We start from the raw sequence: 25587 nt of genomic DNA, 5'->3' as shown, positions 1-25587 counted from the left end.
GGACTGGGTCAGACTGTATCAAACTGATGCAGACTTAGAGGAACTAGGTCAGACTGGGTCAGCCTGGGTCACACTGGGAGGGACTGGGTCTGACCTGGACATGCTGAGAGGGACTGCATCAGACTGGGACAGACTGTGAGGGAATGCGTGAGACTGGGACCGACTGAGGGTGTCTGGGTCAGACTGAGAGGGACTGGGTCAGGCTGGGATTGACTGAGAGTGACTCAGATAGACTGAGAGTGACTCAGATAGACTGAGAGTGACTCAGATAGACTGAGAGTGACTCAGATAGACTGAGAGTGACTGGGTCAGACTGCGTTTGACTGCGGCAGACTGAGAGGGACTGCTTCAGACTGGGTCAGACTATGAGAGACTGGGTCAGACTGGGTCAGACTGAAAGGGACTGGATCAGACTGGGACAGACTGTGAGGGAGTGGGTCAGACTGGGACAGACTGTGATGGAGTGGGTCAGACTGGGACAGACTGTGATGGAGTGGATCAGACTGGAACAGACTAAGGCAGACTAGCTCAGACTTTGTCAGACTGGGACAGACTGAGGGATTGGGTCAGACTGGGGCAAACTGAGAGGGACCGGTTCAGACTGGGACTGACTGTGTGGGATGGTGTCAGACTGGGTCAGATTGAGAAGTACTGGGTCAGACTGGGACTGACTGTGCAGGTCTGGGCCAGATTGGGTCAGACTGGGGCAGAGTGAGAGGGTCTGAGTCAGGCTAAGACAGACTGAGCGACTGTGTCTGACTGGGATATACTGAGAGAGACTGGGTCAGACTAGGGCAGACTGAGAGAGACTGGTTCAGACTTGCTTGGACTGTGAGGGATTTGGTCTGACTGTGATGGACTAGGTCAGACTTGGGACAGACTGAGATGGAGTGGGTCAGACTGGTTCAGACTGGGACAGATATAGAGGGACTGAGTCAGACTGGGTCTGACTGAGAGGGATTGGGTCATAATGGGTCATACTGGGACAGACTGTGATGGCTGGATCAGACTGGGTCATACTGGGACAGAATGTGAGTGACTGGGTCAGACTGTGACACGCTGGGAGGGACTGGGGCAGACTATGAGGGAGTGGTCCGACTGGGACAGACTAAAGGGGACTGGGTCAGACTTTGTCAGACTGGGACAGACTGAGGGTTTGGGTCAGACTAGGGCAAACTGAGAGGGACCAGTTCAGACACAGACAGACTGAGTGGGACTAAGTCAGACTGGGTCCAACTGAAAGGGACTGTGACAGAATTGGACAGACTGTGAGGCACTGTGTCATACTGGGATGGACTGAGAGGGACTGGGTCAGACTGGCCGTCACTGAGAAGGACTGGGTCAGACACGGTCGACTGGAACAGACTGTGAGTGACTGGGTCAGCCTGGGACAGACTGTGAGGTACTGGGACAGCCTGCGAGGGGCTGGGTCAGTCTGGGACAGAATGAGTGGAAAAAAGGCCACACCGAGGCAGAACGAGAGGGACTGACTCAGACTGCGTTAGACTGTGAGGGACTGGGTCAGACTGGGTCAGACTGAGAGGGACTGGGTCAGACTGCATCAAACTGATGCAGACTGAGAGGGACTGGGTCAGCATGTGTCAAACTGGGAGGGACTGGGTCTGACTGGGACATGCTGAGAGGGACTGCCTCAGACTTGCACAGACTCTGAGGGAGTGTGTCAGACTGGGACCGACTGAGTGGGACTGGGTCAGACTGTGTCAGACTGAGAGGGACTGGGTCAGACTCAGAGGAGCTGGGTCAGGCTGGGATAGACTGAGAGTGACTGGGATAGACTGAGAGTGACTGGGTCAGACTGGGGCAGACTGAGAGGGACTGCGTCAGACTATGAGGGACTGGGTCAGCCTGGGTCAGACTGAGAGGGACTTTGTCAAACTGGGTCAGACTGAAAGGGACTGGATCAGACTGGGACAGACTGTGAGGGAGTGGGTCAGACTGGGACAGACTGTGAGGGAATGTGTCAGACTAGAACAGACTGAGGGACTGGGTCAGACTGGGGCAAACTGAGGGGGACCGGTTCAGACTGGGACTGACTGTGAAGGACGGTGTCAGACTGGGTCAGACTGAGAGGGACTGGGTCAGAGTGGAAAACGCTGAGAGGGATTGGGTCAGACTGGGACTGACTGTGAGGGACTGGGCCAGATTGGGTCAGACTGGGGCAGACTGAGAGGTACTGGGTCAGGCTGGGACAGTCTTTAAGGGACTGCGTTAGACTTGGAGATCCTGGGTCAAGCTGCGGCAGACTGTGAGGGACTGGACCAGATTGGGTCAGACTGGCACAGATGGGGGGACTGGGTCTGACTGGGATATACTGTGAGTTACTGGGTCAGACTAGGGCAGACTGTGAGGTACTGGGTCAGTCTGGGACAGAATAAGTGAAGAAAGGTCCACACTGAGGCAGAATGAGAGGGACAGACTCAGACTGGGATAGACTGTGAGGGACTGAGTGAGACTGGGTCAGACTGAGAGAGACTGAGTCAGACTGAGGGGGACTGGGTCAGATTGGTTCAGACTGGGATAGACTGAGAAGTACTGGGTCAGACTGGGACAAACTGTGATGGACTGGGTCAGACTGCATCAAAATGATGCAGACTGAGAGGGACTGGATCAGACTGGGTCAGCCTGGGTCAAACTGGGAGGGACTGGGTCTGACTGGGACATGCTGAGAGGGACTGCGTCAGACTGGGACTGCATCAGACTGGGACAGACCCGGAGGGAGTGCGTCAGACTGGGCCCGACTGAGGGGGATGGGTCAGACTGGGTCAGCCTTTGAGGGACAGGGTCAGCCTGGTTCAGACTGAGAGGGATTGTGTCAGACTGGAACAGACTAAGGGGGACAGGGTCAGACTTTGTCAATCTGGGACAGACTGAGGGATTGGGTCAGACTGGGGCAAACTGAGAGAGACCGTGTCAGACTGGGACTGACTGTGAGGGACGGTGTTAGACTGGGTCAGACTGAGAGGGATTGGGTCAGAGTGGGAAAAGCTGAGAGGGGCTGGGTCAGTCTGGGACTGACTGTGAGGGACTGGACCAGATTGGTTCAGGCTGGGGCAGACTGAGAGGGACTGGTCAGGCTGGGGCAGTCTTTGAGGGACTGGATTAGCCTGGGAGACCCTGAGAGTGACTGAGTCAGGCTGAGAGTGATTGGGTCAAGCTGCGGCAGACTGTGAGGGACTGGGCCAGATTGGGTCAGACTGAGGCAGACTGAGAGGTTCTGAGTCAGGCTGGGACAGACTGAGGGATTGGGTCTGACTGGGATATACTGAGAGAGACTGGGTCAGACTGGGACAGACTGAGAGGGACTGGGTCATACTGGATTGGACTGTGAGGGATTTGGTCTGACTGTGAGGGACTAGGTCACACTTGGGACAGACTGAGAGTGAATGGGTCAGACTGGGACAGACCGTGAGGGAGTGGTCAGACTGGGACAGACTAAGGGGGACTAAGTCAGACTGGGTCCAACTGAAAGGGGCTGTGTCAGAATGGGACAGACTGTGAGGAACTGTGTCATACTGGGACAGACTGAGATGGACTGGGTCAGACTCGATTGACTGGGACAGACTGTGAGTGAATGGGTCAGCCTGGGACAGACTGCGAGGTACTGTGTCAGACTGCGACAGCCTGCGAGGGGCTGGGTCAGTCTGGGACAGAATGAGTGGAAAAAGGGCCACACTGAGGCAGAATGAGAGGGACTGACTTAAACTGGGTCAGACTGAGAGGGACTGGGTCAGATTGGGACAGACTGTGACAAACTGAGTGGGACAGAATCAGGCTGGGTCCAACTGTGAGGGTCTGGGTCTGAATGAGACAGACTGTGTGGGATTGGATCATACTGGGACAAACTGAGAGGGACTGAGTCAGACTGGACGTGACTGAGAAGGACTGGGTCAGACACGGTCAACTGAGACATACTGAGAGTGACCGGGTCAGATTGGGACAGACTGTGAGTGATTGGATCAGCCTGGGACAGACTGCGAGATACTGGGTCAGATTGTGTCAGACTGGGAGAGCCTGCGAGGGGCTGGGTCAGATTGTGGCAGATGGAGAAGGTCTTTGTCAAGCTGCGACAGAATGAGTGGAAAAAGGGCCACACTGAGGAAGAATGTGAGGGACTGACTTAGACTGGGTCAGACTGAGAGGGTCTGGGTCTGACTGGGTCAGGCTGAGAGAGACTTGGTCAGATTGGTTCAGACTGAGACAGACTGAGAGGGAGTGAGGCAGACTGGGTCAGATTGAAAGGGACTGTGTCAAGCTGGGACAGAGTAAGGCACTAGGTCTGACTGGGATATACTGAGAAAGACTGGGTCAGACTGGGACAGACTGAGATGGACTGGGTCAGAGTGGACTGGACTGTGAGCGATTTGGCCTGACTGTGAGGGACTCGGTCAGACTTGGGACAAAATGAGAGGGACTGCGTCAGACTGGGTCAGACTGAGAGGGACTGGGTCATAATGGCTCAGACTGGAGCAGACTGAGAGGTCTGAGTCAGACTGAGAAGGACTGGGTCAGACTGAGAGGGACTGGGTCAGACTGGGACAAACTGTGATAGACTGGGTCAGACTGTATCAAACTGGTGCAGACTTAAAGGGACTGGGTCAGACTGGGTCAGCCTGGGTCACACTGGGAGGGACTGGGTCTGACCGGGACATGCTGAGAGGGACTGCGTCAGACTGGGACAGACTGTGAGGGAGTGTGTCAGACTGGGACCGACTGAGGGTGTCTGGGTCAGACTGAGAGGGACTGGGTCAGGCTGGGATTGACTGAGAGTGACTCAGATAGACTGAGAGTGACTGGGTCAGACTGTGTTAGACTGCGGCAGCCTGAGAGGGACTGCTTCAGACTGGGTCAGACTATGAGGGACTGGGTCAGACTGAAAGGGACTGGATCAGACTGGGACAGACTGTGAGGGAGTGGGTCAGACTGGGACAGACTGTGATGGAGTGGGTCAGACTGGGACAGACTGTGATGGAGTGGGTCAGACTGGAACAGACTAAGGCGGACTAGCTCAGACTTTGTCAGACTGGGACAGACTGAGGGATTGGGTCAGACTGGGTCAGACTGAAAGGGACTGGATCAGACTGGGGCAAACTGAGAGGGACCGGTTCAGACCGGGACCGACTGTGTGGGACGGTGTCAGACTGGGCCAGATTGGGTCAGACTGGGGCAGACTGAGAGAGTCTGAGTCAGGCTGGGACAGACTGAGGGACTGGGTCTGACTGGGATATACTGAGAGAGACTGGGTCAGACTGCAACAGACTGAGAGGGACTGGGTCAGACTGGATTGGACTGTGAGGGATTTGGTCTGACAGTGAGGGACTAGGTCACACTTGGGACAGACTGAGAGTGACTGGGTCAGACTGGGACAGACTGTGAGGGAGTGGTCAGACTGGGATAGACTAAGGGGGACTGGGTCAGACTCTGTCAGACTGGGACAGACTGAGGGACTGGATCAGACTGGGACAGACTGAGTGGGACTAAGTCAGACTGGGTCCAACGAAAGGGGCTGTGTCAGAATGGGACAGACTGAGAAGGACTGGGTCAGACTCGGTCGACTGGGACAGACTGTGAGTGAATGGGTCAGACTGGGACAGACTGCGAGGTACTGTGTCAGACTGGGACAGCCTGTGAGGGGTTGGGTCAGTCTGGGACAGAATGAGTGGAAAAAGGGCCACACTGAGGCAGAATGAGAGGGACTGACTCAGACTGGGTCAGACTGAGAGTGACTGTGTCAGACTGGGACAAACTGTGATGGACTGGGTCAGACTGCATCAAACTGATGCAGAATGAGAGGGACTGGGTCTGACTGGGACATGCTGAGAGGGGCTGCGTCAGACTGGGACCGACTGAGGGGGACTGGGTCAGACTGTGTCAGACTGAGAGGGACTGGGTGAGACTGGGTCAGACTGAAAGGGACTGGATCAAACTGGGTCAGACTGAAAGGGACTGGATCAGGCTGGGACAGACTGTGAGAGAGTGGGTCAGACTGGGACAGACTGTGAGGGAGTGTGTCAGACTGGAACAGACTAAGGGGGACTGGGTCAGACTTTGTCAGACTGGAACAGACTGAGTGATTGGGTCAGACTGGGACTGACTGTGAGGGATGGTGTCAGACTGGGTCAGACTGAGAGGACTGGGTCAGAGTGGGAAACGCTGAGAGGGACTGGGTCAGACTGGGACTGACTGTGAGGGACTGGGCCAGATTGGGTCAGACTGGGGCAGACTGAGAGGTACTGGGTCAGGCTGGGGCAGTCGTTGAGGGACTGGGTTAGACTGGGAGAGCCTGGGAGTGACTGGGTCAGACTGAGAGTGATTGGGTCAAGCTGCGGCAGACTGAAAGGGACTGGGCCAGATTAGGTCTGACTGGGACAGACTGAGGGACTGGATCAGACTTGGACAGACTGGGACAGACTGAGAGGGACTGGGTCAGACTGGATTGGACTGTGAGGGATTTGGTCTGACTGTGAGGGACTAGGTCAGACTTGGGACAGACTGAGAGGGACTGGGTCAGACTGGGACAGACTGAGAGCCACTGGGTCAGACGGTGGCAGACTGTGAGGACTGGGTGAGACTGGGACAGACTGTGAGCTATTGGGTCAGACTGCGGCAAACTGTGAGGACTGGGTCAGACTGAGAAGGACTGAGAGGGTCTGGGTCAGACTGGGACAGACAGTGAGCTGTGCCTTGGTTTTGTTGTCTAAGGTTTGATCGGTTGCAGTTTGTCTTGTTCAAGTTTCCTTATTTATTGCTAACTACTATTTTAATAATTTTCTTTAGATCGGGGAAAGAGGTTAAATGAGAAACAACATCTTTTAAAGAGGACCCAATCGCAGGCAGGTTCTATGGCTTCCAGTGTAGCAGTTCTACAACTCACCGACCTACACTCCCAGGTCTTCATTGAATCCAGCATTCTTTCAAATGGTGGTTCTGTCCTTTATCAACCCAGAGAGACCCTGATTACCTCAGCTTTCTCCTGCAGTTCCAAATCAATGATCTCTTCACCTATGGATACACCACAAAACCCATCTCTTTCCAGCTCCTCAAACAGGACACTGTCAGTGTCAGAATGTCCAGCTGTCTCCCTCTGTTCTCAGATACCTGTATGGTCACTTCCTCAAATCTCAACCATACCTCAACTCCAGAACCTCCCAATAACCAACATTGATGTGAATGAGCGAAGCAGCTCACACAGCTCCACTGTTTGTGTGCTGCCAGTTGCTGCGGTCCCAGAACAATCAAACAATGAGGCCTTGCCTGATTTCCAAACCTTGTTTGCTTCTTGTGTTGCAAATTCCAAAGCTCAAGAAACTCTGCATTCAGTAACTAAGATAAGTCCTGTCAACCCATCATCTGGTAGCTGTGTATCACCAACTGCTGGCAATGTATTTTCACTAACTATGGAAACACAGAGAAGGCCTAGTGAGCCAATCAAAGACCAAGTCCTAACGTCACCAAAAGCTCTTCAGAGTCAGGCTTTACACGAGAAGGAGGTGAGTTCTTACAGTGTGTGGTATTCACCAACAGTGCACTCAACTGTGACTCAGTGGTTGCACATCACCTCTGAGTTCAAAGGTTGTGGTTTAATTGCCGAGACTTGATGTATTCTATGCCAACACTCCAGTGCAGTACTGAGGGGGTGCCGCACTGACACATGTGCCGTCCGGTGGATAATTTTCAGCTCACACTGCCCTCTCAGGTGGACATAAAGGATCCCATGGTACTACTTCAAAGATGAACAGGAGAGTTCTCTCCTGTGCCAGCTCAATGTTTATCATTTAATCATAGAATCTTGCAGCAAATGGAGAGCATTTGGCCTATCACACCTGTCATTTCTTTGACAGAGCTGCCCAATCAATTGCATTACATAGTGTGGTAATTTATCCCCTTTGTGGATTTCCAAACCCCTCTGAAATTTCAAAAGATCAGACCAATTTGCTGAATCAAACACTTCCTTTCATCTCCCAACAGGCTCCTTTGATAATGGCTTTAAAGCAGCATGACTGAAACAGATTACCTGGTCATTATCTGATTTGTTGTTTGTGGGAACTTAATGTGAATAAATGGCTGCCACAACAGCAATGGCAATTCAAACATACTTCATCTTCATTGGCTATAAAGTGCTTTCGGATTTCCTTTACCCTAGCCCCTCCCCCAATCTCCCCAGCCCCTCTGTCTCCCCCAGCCCCTGGCCTAATCTTCCCAGCCTGTCCCAGTCTCCCCAGCCATTTCCAAAGTCTCCTGTAGCCACTCCCCAGCCCCCCGTCTCCCCCAGGCCCTGCCCCTGTCTCAAGCAGCCCTTCCCAGTCTCTCACAGCCCCTCTCCCAGTCTCCCTTATTCTCTCCACCAGCCCCCCCAGCCCCTACCCTAGTCCCTCCTCAGTCTCCCTCAGACCCTACCTTAGTTTTCCCAGCTGCTCCCCTAGTCTCCCCCAGCCCCTCTCCAGTCTCCCCTCACCCCTTGCCCAGTTTTCCCTAGACCTTCCCACAGCCTTCCCTAACCCCTCTGTCCCCCTCAGCCCTTCCCCCAGTCTCCCTCAGCCATTCCAAGTCTCCCCAGCCTCCCACAACCTCGCCCCCAGCCCCTCCCCCAGTCTCCCTCTGCCACTCCCCCAGTCTCCACCTGCTGCTCCCCCAGTCTCCTCCAGCCCCTCCAACAGTTTCCCTCACCCCCTCTCACAATCTGCCCTTGCCCCTCCTCCAGTCTTCCCAACCACTCCCCTAATCTCCCCCAGGCCCTCTTCTGTCTCCCCTTAAGCTTATATTTCACCTCTTTTCTATTTTTCCTTAGTTCTGTTGAAGAGTCATTCGGACTCGAAACATTAACTGTATTCCTCTCCCTAGATGCTATCAGACCTGCTGAGTTTTTCCAGGTATTTTTGTTTTTGTTTTGGATTTCCAGCATCTGCAGTTTTTTGCTTTTACAATAGCTTCTGGAAATTGGGTTGTCATATCCATGACTGTAAGGATATACTGATGTCCTTTCATTTTAGGTAATAGTTATACACGATCTACTAATATATGACTAAATGGTCCTTCAAAAACTGGCATGGGTATTAAAGGAGCTGTTTGATTACATGTTGGTGTTTCCCTACTACCTGACATGTATGACACATTTTGTAAAATTGCACCACGTCCTTATGAGGTCTTGGCTAGGTAAAACGCCTATTTATCAATGTTTGGGTTTTCTGCATTCCTACATGTCCTGCCATAGGAATTTCATGTGCTACTTGCAATATCTCCTTACGACAATTGGGCGGTACCACTATCTGATGAACAATCGTCCATTACTCATCCACAGGTCTGTGAGGGTGTCTCTACTTCCTCACCAGAACTCCGTTTTTAAGGTAATAGCTCCCCAGAACTCCTTCAATCTTAGCTTCAGTGTGAGCTGACTGTGTTAACTTGTTTAACTCCGGACCTGCTTTCTGAGCCTCAGTCAATGAAGACATACCAAACACTTCCTTGTAATTATCTTCATCCTTAAAGAAAGCTTTGGCTACTCTAACCTGCTCATGGTATTACTTTGACTTCTGGTGGTGAACTTTGTTTAGCCATTGCTCTGGTCACCACACATGATGGAAAAATACCGGGAACGTGTTCTTATAACTGCTCCGCCTCTTTAACCTCTCTCGGACTTTCCATAATTATGGGTGAAGATATAATCTTCACTCCTGCCAAGTTATTCCCCAGGAGTAAATCAACTCCATCCATGGGTAATTTCTTAACCACTCCTACAACCTCGAATCCAGACAACAAATCATATGTTAATTATCTGTTCGATGGCCTTAATAGGCTTATCAATTATCGGTGGGTGCGCAGCCAACTCCAGCACATGCCTGCCGAATGAAATATCGCGAGACATCGGGACGCACACCAAATGGAAAATTCTGCCCTTAATTTATTTGCCGATTCAACTAACCTGGCTTTTGGAATTCCTTGTAAAATCATCAGGGACATCTCTTCCACTTGAAGGGATACTTTAGCAGTTTCCAGTGCCATCTTATTTTTGATGGTACAATCCTGATGTTTCCTTTTAGCTTTTATTACTTACTAAATCTACATATGAATCATCATTGTATTTTGTTCCAAAATATTCCAGACCTGAGCCCCCAAACTTTGCCATTCGTACACACACACCACACATACACACACACACGGCACACATATACACACCACACACGCATACACACCACACACACACCATACACACATGACACACACAACGACACACACACACACAGCAACACACACACACACCAACACACACTACACACACACAAACACACACGACATAAGGCACAGGCTTCATTGATTTTAAGGATGGGATAAAACAGTTCAATAGCACCAATCCGGACTACAGGATTCGATGGGTTGATTTTGATCGATCTCTTCTAAATTCCTTTCAGTTCTTGTTGATAACAGGAGCTGGCCTTCCAGTACATTCAGTATTTAGTTCATTGGTTGAGAACTTGCCATTCAATGTGTCTAACAGTGAGTTTTCCCCTTTGCCTCTTGACATGGGCTTTCAGAGAGAGAGAGAGAGATTAGGTTATAGAGATATGAGGAGAAAAAGCCAGCTAGCGCTTATTGTGGAATTACTGGAATCTTCCACACACAGGAGAAAGAGGTTTTAAGTTTTGTTCTTTTCAAGCTAGGAGCTACTCTGCTATACTTCTTCTCACACAAAATCCTGGTCACCTGGTGAGGAGCCAATTAAAATGTTGTTGCCAGGCTGCTTGTTTGATTCAGGACTCCTCACTAGTGCCATCCTGTCTTTCATAGCATGCTCTGTTCCAGGACTGCAACATTGTATATATATATATATATCTCATCCTGTTCCAGTGGACATGTCTTTAAACTGCAGCCTTTGTAATTTTAATCCACAGTCCAACAGAAATAACAAGATATAGATCTCATACAGTTCCAGTTGGACATTACCAGAAGGTGCAAAACAATTCCTGATCTTCCCACACAGCAGGTGATACTATGAGGTGCCCCAATATAATTGGAATTAAAGGTGATATTCACAATACACATTCCATAAAAAAGAAACTGCCTGAGGGGTTTAACCCTGTTCCCAGCCTCTTGGTATACTATGGCAGGTGGACTCTAGATTGTGGCCTCCCCCCATTGCGTAGCTGCCCCAAGATTTAGTGCGTCCCTCAGCACGTAGTCCTGGACTTTGGAATGTACCAGTCTGTAACACTTGATCGGGGAAAATTTTGCGCTGGAAGACCAACAGGTTTCAGGCAAACTAAAGAGCATCTTTCACCGAGCTGATGATCCTCCAGCTACTGTTTATGTTTGTCTCGGTGTGTATCCCCGGGAACAGTCCATAGAGCACAGAGTCCTGTGTCACAGCACTGCTCAGGATGAACCTCAACAAAAACTACTGCATCTCTCTCCATACCTTCTTTGCAAAGGCACATTCCACAAGTGAACAACGGTCTCTTCCCCACCACAATGCGCAGAGGGGGTGTGACTCCTGGCATGTTGGAAAGATCTGATGATGAGGCATTCTGCCAAATGACTTTAACAGTATGCTCGGGCAACCAGCGGACAGGAGCCACCATCTCCTTTTACTGCAGAGCCTCTAGGATGTTACATGCCAATCACTGCCTGATGGACTTGTGGTCAAAGGTAGTTTCTGCATAAACCTCTTCATGAAGGACAGGTGGTATGGCACGGTCCAACTGAATGGAGCATTCTGCAGCAATGTGACCAGGCCCATTCTTCAATACCTCAGATAGGTAGAACCTCAGCATGTAATGACACTTGGCATTTCTGTCCCTGCACAGCTTGTTGTAGTCGCACACAAAAATGGCCATCAGGGTAAGGGTGATATTGGGTAAATTTTTCTCCCCCTTTATCTAAAGGCTCGTACATCGTGTCCTTGTGAACACAGTCCATTTTGATCTCCAGATAAAGTGGAGTATGGCTCAGGTATCCACCAGGAGTGAGGAATGGGTCAGACCTGCAACAACAACACTGAGAGCACCTCAGACCTGATGACCAAGTTCTTACCTGCAATGGAGAGGATGAGTCACTCCTACATGCCCAGTTTTTGTTTTAGCATGATTACCTGCTCCTTCTACCTTTTAGTGCACACCCTGGGCCCTCAAAACCATATGCCAAACACCTTCAGGCCTGGTGATGAAGTTCCCAAAGAACATGGCCTCATTCTTGCCATTATTTACTTTGGCTCCCAAGACTAGTTTGAACTGATCACAGAGGCTCATCAGTCTCTGCACAGACAATGGATCCGAGCAGAAGACAGTGATGTCATCCATGTACAAGGGAGGCTATGACCTAAATGCCTCCATTGCCTGGAATTGTCACTCTTCTTATGCCCACAAATAATAATCATCCCTACTGGCCATCTCTGCTCATGTGCAGTGAATTTCTTCAGTAACACTCCCCACCTGCTGTAGCACTCTGTGTTACTAACTCCCCTGATGTTAATCCTCCTTCCTCACAAATTAGTCTCATGCGCAGAAATACAGCTTCCACTTTGAGCAAGTTTCGGGATTCCGGCATGAATTGTGTCAATTTGTAAAGTGTGTTTTCATTAGGATTTCCCATTCACATTCATTTACATATCATGGAATGTAAAATTTACCACAAAGGGTTTAAATGAATTTAGCAGGAGGTAGTGGAAAGAAAATCCGATAACAAAGAGGTATAAACAGCAGAAAATTAGAAATATCGCAAAAAACTACAGGGAGCCAAGTGAGGTAAACAGCAAAAGTGATGAAGGAGGTATTATACAGTAAATGGCAGAACCCTTAAGTGCATCGTCGGGCAGAGGGATCTGTGTGTACAGGTCCACAAGTCACTGAAAGTGGCAACACAGGTGGATAAGGTAGTCAGGAAGGCATATGCTTGCCTTCATTGGCAGGGGTTTTGAGCATAAAAGCTGGGAAGTCATGCTGCAGCTGAATAGAACATTGGTTAGGCCACACTTGGAATATTGCATGCAATTCTGGTCGCTACATTACAAGAAGGATATGGAGACATTGGAGAGGGTGCAGAGGAGGTTTACCATGATGCTGCCTGGTCGGGAGGTTATTAGCTATGAGGAGAGGTTGGAGAAACTCGGATTGTTCTCACTAGAGCGACGGAGATTGAGGGACGACTTGATAGAAGTTTACAAAATTATGAGTACCATGGACAGAGTAGATAGAAGCTTTTTCCCAGGGTGGAAGAGTCAATTACTAGGGGACATAGATTTAAGGTGAGAGGAGAAAACTTTAGAGGAGATGTGCAGGGCAAGTGTTTTATGCAGAGGGTAGTGAGTGTCTGGAATTCGCTGCCAGAGGAGGTGGTGGAAGCAGGTATGATAGTGGTGTTTAAGAGGCAGCTTGACAAATACATGAATAGGATGGGAATAGAGGGATACGGACTCTGGAAGTGCACAATGTTTTAGTTGACGGGCAATATGATCGGCGCAGGCTTGGAGGGCTGAAGGGCCTGTTCCTGTGCTGTACTTTTCTTTGTTCTTTGTTCTTTGTATTAATTCTACATATGTCAATGTCCATTGTGTAACTAATAAAGCTGCTGTGCTGCACATGTAAGCTGACATATGAAATTATGACATAGTTGCATTAACAGACACATAACTCAAACAAGACCAGGAATGTGTTCTTAATATCCCTGGTTACTCTGTGTCTAGGAATGCTAGAGAAGGAAAAATTGAACAGGTGTAGCAGTGTTTATTGTTACATTTCTAAATGGAAAGGATTTACTAAATAGTTCTCAGCTTAAATCTATTTAACTTGCTTTGTGAAGTGGGGAGAGAAGCTATTACATGAAAATACCCCTTAAATCCCCTTTAAAACTTCTACCTCTTACCCTAGATCTATGCTCTCTGCTTATAGACCCCTGAACAAAGAGGAATAGGACTTTCCTATCCACTCTATCTAGACCTTTGTAATTTTATACAGTTCAATTAAATCTCCCCTCAGCCTCCTCCCTTCCAAAGGAAGCAACCCCGGTCTATCCAATCTTTCCTCAAAACTACAATTCTTTAGTCCAGGCAACATCCTCATAAATCTCCCCATAGCCTCTCTAGTGCAGGCACATCTGTCCGATAATGCACTGATCAGAACTGCACGCAGTACTCCAGTGGTGGCCTAACTAGTGTTTCATACAGTTACAGCATCCCAGCTTTTGCCTATATGCCTCGGCCAATAAAGGCAAATAGTCCAGATACTGTCTTGTCCACTTTATCAATCTCTCCAGCCACATTCCTTTGCCTTGTTAGTCTTCCCTAAAAGAATTACCTCTCACTTCTCAGAATTGAATTCCTTTTGTCACTGTTCTGCCCACCTGACCAGTCCACTAATATCTACCTGGAGTCCCCAGCTTTCTTCTTTGTTATCAATCACAGGACTAACTTTTATATCATCTGCAAACTTCTTAATCATATCCCTTATATTCAAGTCCAATCTATTGATATATGTCTCAAAAAGCTAAGGACCCAGAACTGAACCTGAAAAACTTCACTGCAAACAGCCTGCCTGTCACATAAACACCCACTGACCATTGCATTTTGCTTCTTGTAATTGAGCCAAATTTGGATCCAACTTGTCACTTTACTTAGTATTCCAAAGGCTTTTAGATTTTATGACCTGTTTGCAATGTGAGACCTTATCAAAAGTCTCACTATATTCCATATAGCCTACTTCAAATGCTTTATCCTCATCGGCGCTCCTTGCTGTCTCATCAAAACGTTCCATCATGGTAATCAGACACAATGTTCCCTTAACAAATCTGTGCTGACTCTCCTTGATCAATCCGTGTTTCTCTAAATAAAGATTTATCCTGTCCTTCAGAATTTTTTCTAATAATTCTTCCATCACCGAGGTTAGTCGGACAGGCCTGCAATTACTCAGTCTATCCCTTTCTCCCTTTTTAAACTATTGTACAATGTTAACCATCCTGCAGTCTTCAGGCACCATACTTGTAGTCAGGGAGCTTGGAAAATAATGGTCAGAGCATCTGATAGTTGTTACGGGAAGCAAGTGCAGAAATGAGTGTGATGACTGTCACTTTAAGATCAGTTCAACTGAATAGGAGGCACTTAATTTGTTTAACCTATGACTTGCGCAGGGGAATACATTCTAGGGGGGGTTTCCTCGGAAGATGACTGTATGAGGAGCTGGCTGGATACAAGCAGCCACAGAGGGTCTCGTGTAAATAAGTTTATTTTGTTTGACTAAGAAGCCTCCCAGATCGTGTTTCTACACCGAAGACACATCTCATCTGGGCTTGGGAACTTAACCATTTTCAAAGATGTTAAACCCCTTAATACTTCCTCTTTCACTATGTAAATTTAATCAAATATTTCACACTTCACACAATGCTCTCTGCCCACCTCCCCCCTCGACCCCAATCATAATGTCTGTGTTGTTCCTCTTTTTTGTGAAAACAGGTGCAAAATATTCATTAAGAACCATACCAATGTCTTCCACCTCCACACACAAGTTATCCCTATTGTCTCTAATAGACGCCACTCTTTCTTTAATTACTTTCTTGTTCTTTATGTAATAATAAAAAATCTTTGGGTTTTCCTTGATTTTATTTGCTAATAATTTTCATTATCTTACGTCACTTTCCTAATTTCTCTTTTAATTTCTATCTCTACACTTCTTTAAATGCCTCTGGGTTTTCTGCAGTATTGAGTCCTTGGTATGTCATAAGTTTCCCTTATTTTCCATCTCCTTTAAGACAGTAGACATCTGGGGAACTTTTTTTTTATCCACCCTTTTCTTTTAAGGGCACATATTTGCTCTGAACTCTCACTATCTGTTCCTTGAATGCCTCCCACTGATCTGACACTGACTTATATTCAACTAGCTGTTTCCAGTTCACTTTAAATAAATCACATCTCAACCTGGTAAAATTAGTTTTTCCCCAATTAAGAACTTTTATTCCTGGTCTATCTTTGTCCTTTTCCATATCTACCCTAAATATAAATAAATTATGATCACTTCCACCAAAGTTCTCCCCATCTGACACCCCTTCCACCTGCCTAGTTTCAAACACTGAACCATAACCATCCCTTTCTTATTGCGATTGCTCTGCACTGGCTAAAAAAATTCTCCTGAATGCATTTTAAGAATTTTGCTCCCTCAGTGCCCTTGAAACAAATTCTCTCCCAGTTAATATTAGGGTAGTTGAAGTCCCCCACTTTACCACCTTATTGCTTTTGCACTTTCTCAAACATTTGCCTATGTATCTGCTCTCCAACTCCTCCTGACTGTTTGGGACTCTATAGTACACTCCCGATAGTGTGTCTGCCCCTTATTTGTTCTTCAGTTAAACTCATAAGGTCTCATTTAATGATCCTTCTAACACATCATCTCTCCTCACAGCTGTAATTATTTCTTCAATCAATATTGTGACACCCTGTTCATTTTTAACCCCTTCTCTATCTTGTCTGAAATCCCTGTAACCAGGAATGTTGAGCTTCCATTCCTTCTCATCTTTCAACCCTGTCTCAGTAATATCATACTCCAATGTGCCAATTTGTGCTCTCAATTCATCTACCCTATTCACTAGGCTTCTTGCATTGAAGTATGTACAATTTGTTGTCTTTTTTCTAGCCTTTGTTTCCTCTGGTTTCCAAAAACATTTAATAACTTCCTGCCTTCCATTTCCAAATTTTGTTCTTTCCTTCCTGAACCTGTTCTCAGATTCCCTCCCCCTGACAAGCCAGTTAAACATTCCCCAAAAGCACAAGTAAAATTCCCTGCAAGGGTATTGCTCCTGGCCCTGTTGAGGTGTAGCCCGTCTTGTCCAGGTTCCATTTCCCCTGACGCAGTTCCAATGCCTCTGGAATCTAAAGCCCTCCTGCACCATCTCTCCAGCCATTTGTTCGTCAACTCTAAATTCCTATTTCTGTACTCACTATTATGTGGCACCAGGAATATTTTGGCAATTTCTACCATTGAGGTCCTGCTTTTCAATCTCTCTCCTAACTCTCAAAACTCTACCCTCAAGACCTGTGTCATTGGTGCTGATAATGGTCTATGACTGTTGACTGTTCACCCTCCCCATCAGAACTTAGAAACATAGGAGTAGGTCATTCAGCCCTTTGAGCCTGCTCCACCATTTGATAAGACCATGGCTGCTCTGGTTGTGATCTCACTTTGCTGTCTGCGCCCTATAATCCTTGACTCCCCTGTCTATCAAAACTCTCTCTAACTCAGCCTTGAACAAATTCAATGACCCAGCTTCCACTGCTTTCTGGGGAAGAAAATTCCACTCACTAACGATACTTTGAGAGAAAACATTTCTCCTCATCTCTGTCTTAAATTGTAGACCTCTTATTCTTAAACCGTGCCCCTTGGTTCTAGTCTCCCCCACAAGAGGAAACATTCTGCAGGCATCTCCCCTATCAAATCCCCTCAAGGTCTCATATGTTTCAATAAGATCACCTCTCATTTTTATAAATCCCAACATCTCCAACTTTTCCTCAAAAGAAAAGCCCTTCATCACAGGAATGAGCCAAGTGAACCTCTTCTGAACTGCTTCTGATGCAATTTTATCCTTTATCAAATAAGGAAACCAAAACTGCACACAATATTCCAGGTGTGGTCTCACTAAAGCCCATTACATCTGCAGTAAAACCTCCCTGCTTTCATATTCCATTCCTCTTGCAATAAATGCCAATATTTCATTTACTTCCAAATAACTTGCTGTACCTGCATACCAACTTTTTTTCGTTCATGTACCAGGACACTCAGATCCCTCTGTACCACTGAGTTCGGCAATCTCTCTCCATTTAAATAATATACTGCTTTTCTATTCTTCCTGCCAAAGTGGACAAGATCACATTTTCCCACATTGTACTCCATCTGCCAAATTTTTGCCCAGTTACATAACCTGTCTATATCCCTTTGCAGACTCACTAACTTCTCTTCACAACTTACTTTCCCACCTATGTTGGTGTCATTGGCAAATTTAGCTACCAAACATTTCGTCCCTTCATCCAAGTCATTAATATAAATTGTAAATGGTTGAGGTCCCAGCATTGATCCCAGTGGCACTCAGCTTACCAACCCAAAGAAGATCCATTTATCCATACTCGCTGCTTCCTATTAGCTACCGAATTTGCTATACACACTAATGTGTCACATCTTACACTATGGGCTCTTATCTTCTGCAGTAACCTTGATGTGGCACCTTATCAAATTACTTTTGGAAATCCAAGTACACCACATCTACAGGTTCCCCTTTATCCATCTTGCTTGATACGCCCTCAAAAAAAATAATAAATTAGCTAAATATGATTTTCCTTTCACAAATCCATTTGACTCTGCCTGATCAAACTATGATAATCTAAGTATCCTGCAAAAACCTCCTTAATAATGGATTCTAGCAATTTGCAGTCCCTGGCCTTATCTGCTGGTGAACCTACTCTGTCCCTTCCTGCCACACTCTGGTTATCATTACCTAAACCTCTACCCTGCACTATTACCTCCTTATTTCTTTTTGATTTACCACATCTCCTCTCACATGGTTCCTTCCCCTCGAATTTTCAGTTTAAATCCCTGTCCGTTGCCCTAGTTATATGACACACCACAACATTGGTCCCAGCACTGTTCAGGTGAAGACTATCCCAACGCTACATCTCCCACTTTCCTCAGCACTAGTGCCAGTGCCCCATGAATCAAAACCCACTTCTCCAACACCAGTCTTTGAGGCATGCATTTAACACTCTAATCTCATTTACACTATGCTAATTTGCTTGTGGCTCAGGTAATAATCCTGAACTTTTTTCTTAGTTCTACTTATATATGAACCAAGAGAACTGGATCTTTCCCCTCCCACTGGAGTTCCTATTCCAAACCCTGACACTGGGCAGGCAACATAGCAATTTAGACGCTCATTCTCAGCTGCACAGAACTGTGCCTTTCCCCCGACTCTACTGTCCCCAGCAACCACTATATTCCCATTAACTTCCCCTGCTTGAATGGCTTCCTATACCATGGTGCTATGGGTCTGTTCATCCACCTTGTGGGCCCTGCTCTCATCCTGCGAGAACTTTGATCCTGTTGGACAATTGCATAGGCTGAAGTTCCTCCACTTTTACCTTTTTGATCCCTTTCCTTGCCTCACTCATGGTCACATCCTCCTGTCCCTGTTCACTGACCAAACCAGATGATCCTATCCTAAGGGGAAAGACTGTCTCTTGGAATAAAGTGTCCAGGTAACATTCCCCCTCCTTTATCATTGCAGTGTCTGTAGCTTGGCCTCCAGCTCAATGATTCTGAGCCAAAGGTTCTTAAGCCGCAGATACTAACTGCACGTGTTTCCCTGAAATCGCCGTCACCCAGGAGTTCCCACATTCACCAGTCGCAAGACATCACCTGCCCTGCTATCTTTATCATCCATTAACTAATTTACTTCTCTTAATTAATTTCTAAATGATAAACACTATAATGCCTAATAAGCTTTACTGCGGCTAGTAAACCTTACAAACCAAACCTTAAAACTAATAAATTACCAAGGTTTCAAAGGATAAATGAAAAAATACTCAGCAACCAATTACTTACCTGTCACCCTTAACCCTGTCAGGAAGGCAACGTACCAACCTGGAGTCATGTCTCCAGCTGGAGAAGCACCCATCTATTCCACTCAATATCAAACCCCAGGGAGGCGATGGCAGTGTGGTATTGTCACTGGGGACCTGGGTTCAAATCCCACTATGAGATGGTGAAATCTGAATTCAATAAAAATCTGGAATTAAAAGTTTGATGATGACCATGATTGTTGTAAAAACCCATCGGGTTCACTATTGTCCTTTAGGGAAGGGAATCTGCTATCCTTACCTGATCTGGCCCACACGTGACTCCAGATCCACAGCAATGTGGTTGACTCTTAAATTCCCTCTCAACAAGGGCAATAAATGTTGGTCTAGCCAGTGAAGCCCACATCCCATGAATGAATAAAAAAACTATTAGCCTTCCACTCCTTGTTCATCTTTCCTATGCAGCTGAGCCATCCTTGGTGCCTTGGACTAGGCTCTGCTTGCACTCCCAGAGGAACCATCACTCTCACCAGGATCCAGAGCTGAATATCATTTGGAAAACGAGATTCCCTGCTTGCCATGTCCTCCTGGTGGTCAGCCATTCCCATGCTTGTACATTTTTAATCTGCAGGGTCACCATCTCCAGGAATATGTTATCCAAAAGCTCTCAGCCTTGCAGATGCCATGTATGTGACTCCAGTTGTCACTGAAGCTCCAAGATGCTCCGGTTGGTGACAATTCCTTCACATAAAGTCAACCATACTAAGATTTCCCACATGAACAACAGACTATTAACTAGAAAGCCATATCAGCTACTCAGCAGTTGGCTTCATTGCTGGTTGGGATGTTAACATAGCCGCTTTGCAGATTCCATTTGTTTGTGGGAGTTTTCACTGGATGCTCTCTCCCCCACTTTGACTCCTCAGTCAGTGAGTTCAGTCTCCATCCAGGTCCACCACCACCACCACCGCTGCTGCCAGTGAGTCTCTTATGTTCACCAGTGTAACTATTCTGTTGAAATTGTATTCTGTCCAGATGGACTTTAAGCTACTTTTCTGCTACCAATACCAGTATTGGCTTGTGTGAGCTTGAGGCAATAAATACATAAAATTTTTGTCCAATGTTAAGTCCCTAGAGCAAGATTGGATCATGGCTGATCTTCTACCCCAACACCATTTTCCTCAGATCCCTTGATATCTTTAATAACTCGATGAATGTTATCTTTAATAACTTTAAAGGTAAAGCTTACCTTTAAAGTTAAATTTTAAATCTCAATCTTTGTTTTGAACATACTCAATAACTGAGCCTCCACAGTTATCTGAGGTGGAGAATTCAACTAGATATCATTGTGTTGATTTGGGAACTGTTCCTTCAGATTGGAAAGATGTGAATGTCACTCTGCCTGGTAAGAGAGGTGAGAGAGTGAAAGCAGAGACTTATAGAAAAGCAAGATACTTGCAGCCGCTAGAATTCCAAAGTTAAAACAGGAAAAGCTGGACATGCTCAGCAGGTCAGGCAGCATCTGTGGACAGATAAACAGAATTAATGTTCCAGGTCGATCTTTCATCAGAGAATTGTAGATCAGCTACCATGATATCTGTTGCCAGGAGATTACTAAAGTTTATAATTATGAATGGGGTCATTGAACATCTTGAACATTTTCAGCTGATCACAGAGAGCTGGCATGGATTTGTAAAGGGTAACTCATGCCTGATGAATCTGAGGGAATTGTTTGGTGAGGTGATTGTAGTGGACAGGGAAATGTCTATGGATATTATTTATATGGACTCCCTGAAGACATTTAATAAAATTCCTTATAAGAAACTGATAGCTAAACTGATAGCTCATGGAAATGAAGGCAAGTTATTGATGTGGCTAGGAAATTGGCTGAACAGCAGGAGACAGAGGATAAGTAGATAATGAAAGAGCACTCTAATTATCAGGATGTGACTAGTGGTGGCCCCCAAGGATCTGTTTTGAGCTTCAGCGATACAACACATTAATTACTAATTAATCAATTGGATAGAAAGCCAAATGTCTAACTTTGCCGATGATGCAAGAATTGGTGGCATTATAAGCAAAAAAGACAGAAAATGGAGAATATGACAACTAAAGGAAAGACATGAAGAAGGAATTATTCAAAGAGAGGAAATATAATTTCTGCCACACTTGCAGCAAAAGGCATGACAGCAGAGTGAGAGCCACACCGAGAAAACACTCCATCTTTGGGATTCACCAAAGGTACCAAGCATTTTGGTATGTTACTGGGGTAGTTATCCAGAGAAGATCAGTTGATGTTTCCTGCCACTGGTAAGGCTGTTGTTCCCATCTCCTGGACAGACTCTAAAGATTCTCCCCTGGCAGCCTTCAGGAAGCTGCCTCTGCCGCTTTCAAAGCGCCCGCCGAGTCACCATTGGACCCGACATGTTCCTGCCCCAGTCTAGACCCTCCCAACCATTGAGAGGGCGCATTTCATACTGGATGAACCTTCATCGGCCGTCCAGCATGAAATCGTGTTTGCAATGCGACCATGGCCGTGGCCAGATTCCACATCCGCTTTCGGTCCCACTGACTTGGCGTACACACCAAGCATGGAAGTGAGGCCCATGCTTTCTGCCTCCACACACAAGTTAACTTTTGGGTCTCTAATCAGCCCCATCCTTTCCTTAGTCACCCTCTTCCTCTTTATGATTTACAAAAATCTTTGGGTTTTCCTTGATTTTATTAGACAATATTTCTTCTTAACTTTTCAATGTTAACTCTGCATTTTCTGTGCTTCTTGATCCTTTCCACAGAATTGAGCTTTAGGTATTTGGCAAAACTCTACAGTCTGTAATATATATTACAAAACTAACAGTGTGTAATACATATTACAAAACTAACACAGTGTGTAATACATATTACAAAACTAACATAGTCTGTATTTTATATATTACAAAACTCTTAACACTGTCTGTAATGTATATTATAAATCTCTAAGAGGAACATTTTGATAGGCCCCCCAAAAACAGACTCAGGTTTTGCAACAACGATCAGCCCATGCCCATTCCTTCTATCATTGGCAGCTTGCAAATTTCAGACTAAGCTGGTAATTTAAATGATTATAGTGTGCTGCCAGTGATAAGTATGTTGTTGAATGGCTGCATGCCTGAGTAGGGAGCCCAAAATTGTGAGAGCTTAGCACAAGTTCAAGCTAATCTACACTACTTAAACCCAACGTGCACCTTTGAAATGGAGGTTATTGTGGCTGGAGACAGTGCTGGGAGTCAGTTAGCAACTGATTCTGACCAAGGGGAAAGGCTGGTGCAGCAGAGCAGAGAGCAACCTCGATATATCTGTGCTGCAGCACCGGAGGCTAATAAAGAAAAAAATGCCTCAAATACAGTGTGTAATAAATGTTACAAAACCCTAACACAATAGTATCAGTTTAAAACTCTAAGCTGTGATGAGGTTCTTTAAATTTCTGTTATATTTTTCATTTACAGCCAGTGCTTTTGACAGCCTGTTCAGGAGCGATGGAGCCAGCAGTGAGCGTTGGAATGGTTCGATTACCACAGTTACCTGCAGGTCAATCCCAGAGTTCTCCTCCTGCTTACAGTTGTCAACTGCAGATCAGTGGACTAAAGCACATGATGACAACAAGCTTAGAGACTGCACAGCCCAGTGTTCTCTTTCTGCCTGCAGGACTCTCCTCTGTAGTCCTTCACTGGCCACTTGTAGTGCCCACTGTTCCCACTCTCCCCAGTGTCCCCACGGTCCCCACTGTTCCCACTCTCCCCAGTGACTCCACAGGTATCACCATCCCCAGTGTCCCCACAGTTTCCACACTCCCCAATGACTCCACAGTTCTCACTGTCCCAAGTGTCTCCACTGACCATGCAGCTCCCAGTATCCCCACTGTTTCCACTGTTCTCACTGTCCCCAATGGCCATGCAGCTCCCAGTGTTGCCACTGTCCCCAGTGACACTGGAGTTCCCACTGTCCCCAGTGACCCCACAGTTCCCGCTGTCCCCTGTGACCCCGCAGTTCCCAATGTCCTCAGTGACCGCACAGTTCCCACTGTCCCCAGTGACTCCACTGTTCCTACTGTCCCCACTGTCCCCAGTGACTCCACTGTTCTTACTGTCCCCACAGCTTTCACTGTCCCCAGTGTCCCCACGGTTCCAAGTGTCTCTAGTGACCCTGCCAGTTGCCCTGCAGCTCCCGCTGTCCCCACAGTGAAAATTAGTTTGCAGGAGCCATGTGTGTCTTTAATTGCCTGTGCTGTTGATGAAGGTCCAGACTGCATGTTTAGAGAGATGCTTGCTGCAGAGAATACTTGGAGTGCAAACTGCACCAATCTTAGTCTGATGAAGCTGGGAAACACTAGCCTAGACAGCACTGAGCCTCCTGTCAAATTTTCTGTTGCAGAACGGAAACATTCAGAATCTTTGGAGATTGATAAGCAGAACTTGCTTCAGCAAATGGGCCTCCTGCCTGCTTCCTGCAGTCAGCCCAGTCCCCTGACTCCACCTCGCAGTGGCTCATCCATCTCTGAGGGAAGGGCCTGCTTTTGGCACAGCAGGTCCCACTGCATTGATGGGAAGGGGGGTGAGGGAATTTTTAGAGCGCAGGACCTTCCCAATTCTGCACTTCCAAACAGACAGAGAAGGGTCAAATCTCTGGAAGTTGCAAGGAGCCAACAGCAAGTAGAGAATGATGAGAGTAGCAGCGATGAAGACAGACTCATCATTGAGACTGAATAGACATGAGAGATATGAGAGGCCTAAGCTGCTCAGGATTTGAGTGGACATTGGTGCTTGATGTTAACAGGCTCAGCAGAGAGACTGTGGCTTGTAACTGAAGGAATATTTCACCATACTGATGGTAATGGTCTCTAACACTGTTGTACAACTGGACATTGCATGTAATCATTTTATGTAGCCACTTGGTGAGACTTTCCTGTGTTTGTGGAATGAAGGGAATTAAAGTGGAAGATGACAGTGTTTTCACACTTGTTCTCTGTAACAGTATAAAGAGTTTATGTTTCTCGAGTGCATTTCATGTGTAGAGTTTGGGCTCACTGTTTTCAGCTTCAATAATGACAGTACACAAGTCCCTTTATCTCAGAACAGAGTGCCACTGTACAAACACAGAACAACCTTACCCTACACCAGGCTGACATCCCCAGTGAACAGGACAACTCTTTCTCACCAGTTAGGAATTGAACTTGTTTGGGCTGAGACCTGTTTGGGATTGGACCTGATTTGGAACCCTAGGGTAGGTACAGTATGAAAGGGATAGGTAATAAAACACTCGACACTGGAAAATCGAAAACTCTCAGGTTATTTACAGATGTGTTAGATATAGAGTATGCAGAATAGTCCAAATGGTGGGTGGAAAGGGAGCTGAGGTCCTGCAGGTTTCAGGGAGCCAGGAAGGAGATTAGTAAGCAGGAAAGTAGTCATCTCTGAACCCCCAGTGCCATGTAGTAGTGCTGATGGCACTAGGAGGGTAAAGCAGATCATTGGATGGCTGGAGAGAGGAGGAGGGAGGTCTTCATGTTCCTGGGATATTGGGAGAGGTTCTGGGGAAGTTGTACAAACGAGATGGACTGCACTTCAGCAGGACAGGGACCAATATCCTTATGCGGTTGTTTGCTAAGCTGCTTGGGAGGGTTTAACTAACTTCGTATGGGGTGGGAACCAGGATCCAGCATTAGGAAGAATAGACAAGGTGTACAAAGGATTGGGTGAAACAGATGACACTAGAGTAAGAATTAGGAAGGTATTAGCTGGGGTCAGATTAAGATGAGCAACAAAAAGGTATAATTCAGGTTTATAGTGAATGTATATAAATGCACAGAGTGTAGTAAATAAGGTAGGTACGTTGCAATTGCAAATAAGCACTTGGAAATATGGGGGAGAATTTTCGGCTTGGTGGGTGGGAGCGGGGCCCAACGTCACCGTGCGTCATTCAGATTTTCAGTTCGGCAGGCATACAGCCAAGTCAGCTGCGCACCCACCGAACTGTCAAAGGCCTGTTAAGGCCAT

The 25587-nt window shown here is 46.8% G+C and overlaps 1 protein-coding gene across 1 annotated transcript; it reads left to right on the top strand.

Annotated features, from left to right (window-relative positions):
- Window positions 1-6967: 6967 nt before the first annotated feature.
- LOC121287378 (sialidase-like) lies at window positions 6968-24554 on the top strand. The gene is made up of 2 exons (XM_041205195.1): window positions 6968-7508; window positions 23041-24554. The coding sequence occupies exons 1-2, from the start codon at window positions 7008-7010 to the stop codon at window positions 24298-24300; spliced, it is 1761 nt and encodes a 586-aa protein (XP_041061129.1). The 5' UTR covers window positions 6968-7007; the 3' UTR covers window positions 24301-24554.
- The last annotated feature ends 1033 nt before the right edge of the window (window positions 24555-25587 follow it).

Source organism: Carcharodon carcharias, chromosome 14 (genome assembly GCF_017639515.1).
Source record: "Carcharodon carcharias isolate sCarCar2 chromosome 14, sCarCar2.pri, whole genome shotgun sequence".
NCBI lineage: Eukaryota > Metazoa > Chordata > Chondrichthyes > Lamniformes > Lamnidae > Carcharodon > Carcharodon carcharias.
This window is presented reverse-complemented; position numbering and strand designations above follow the sequence as displayed.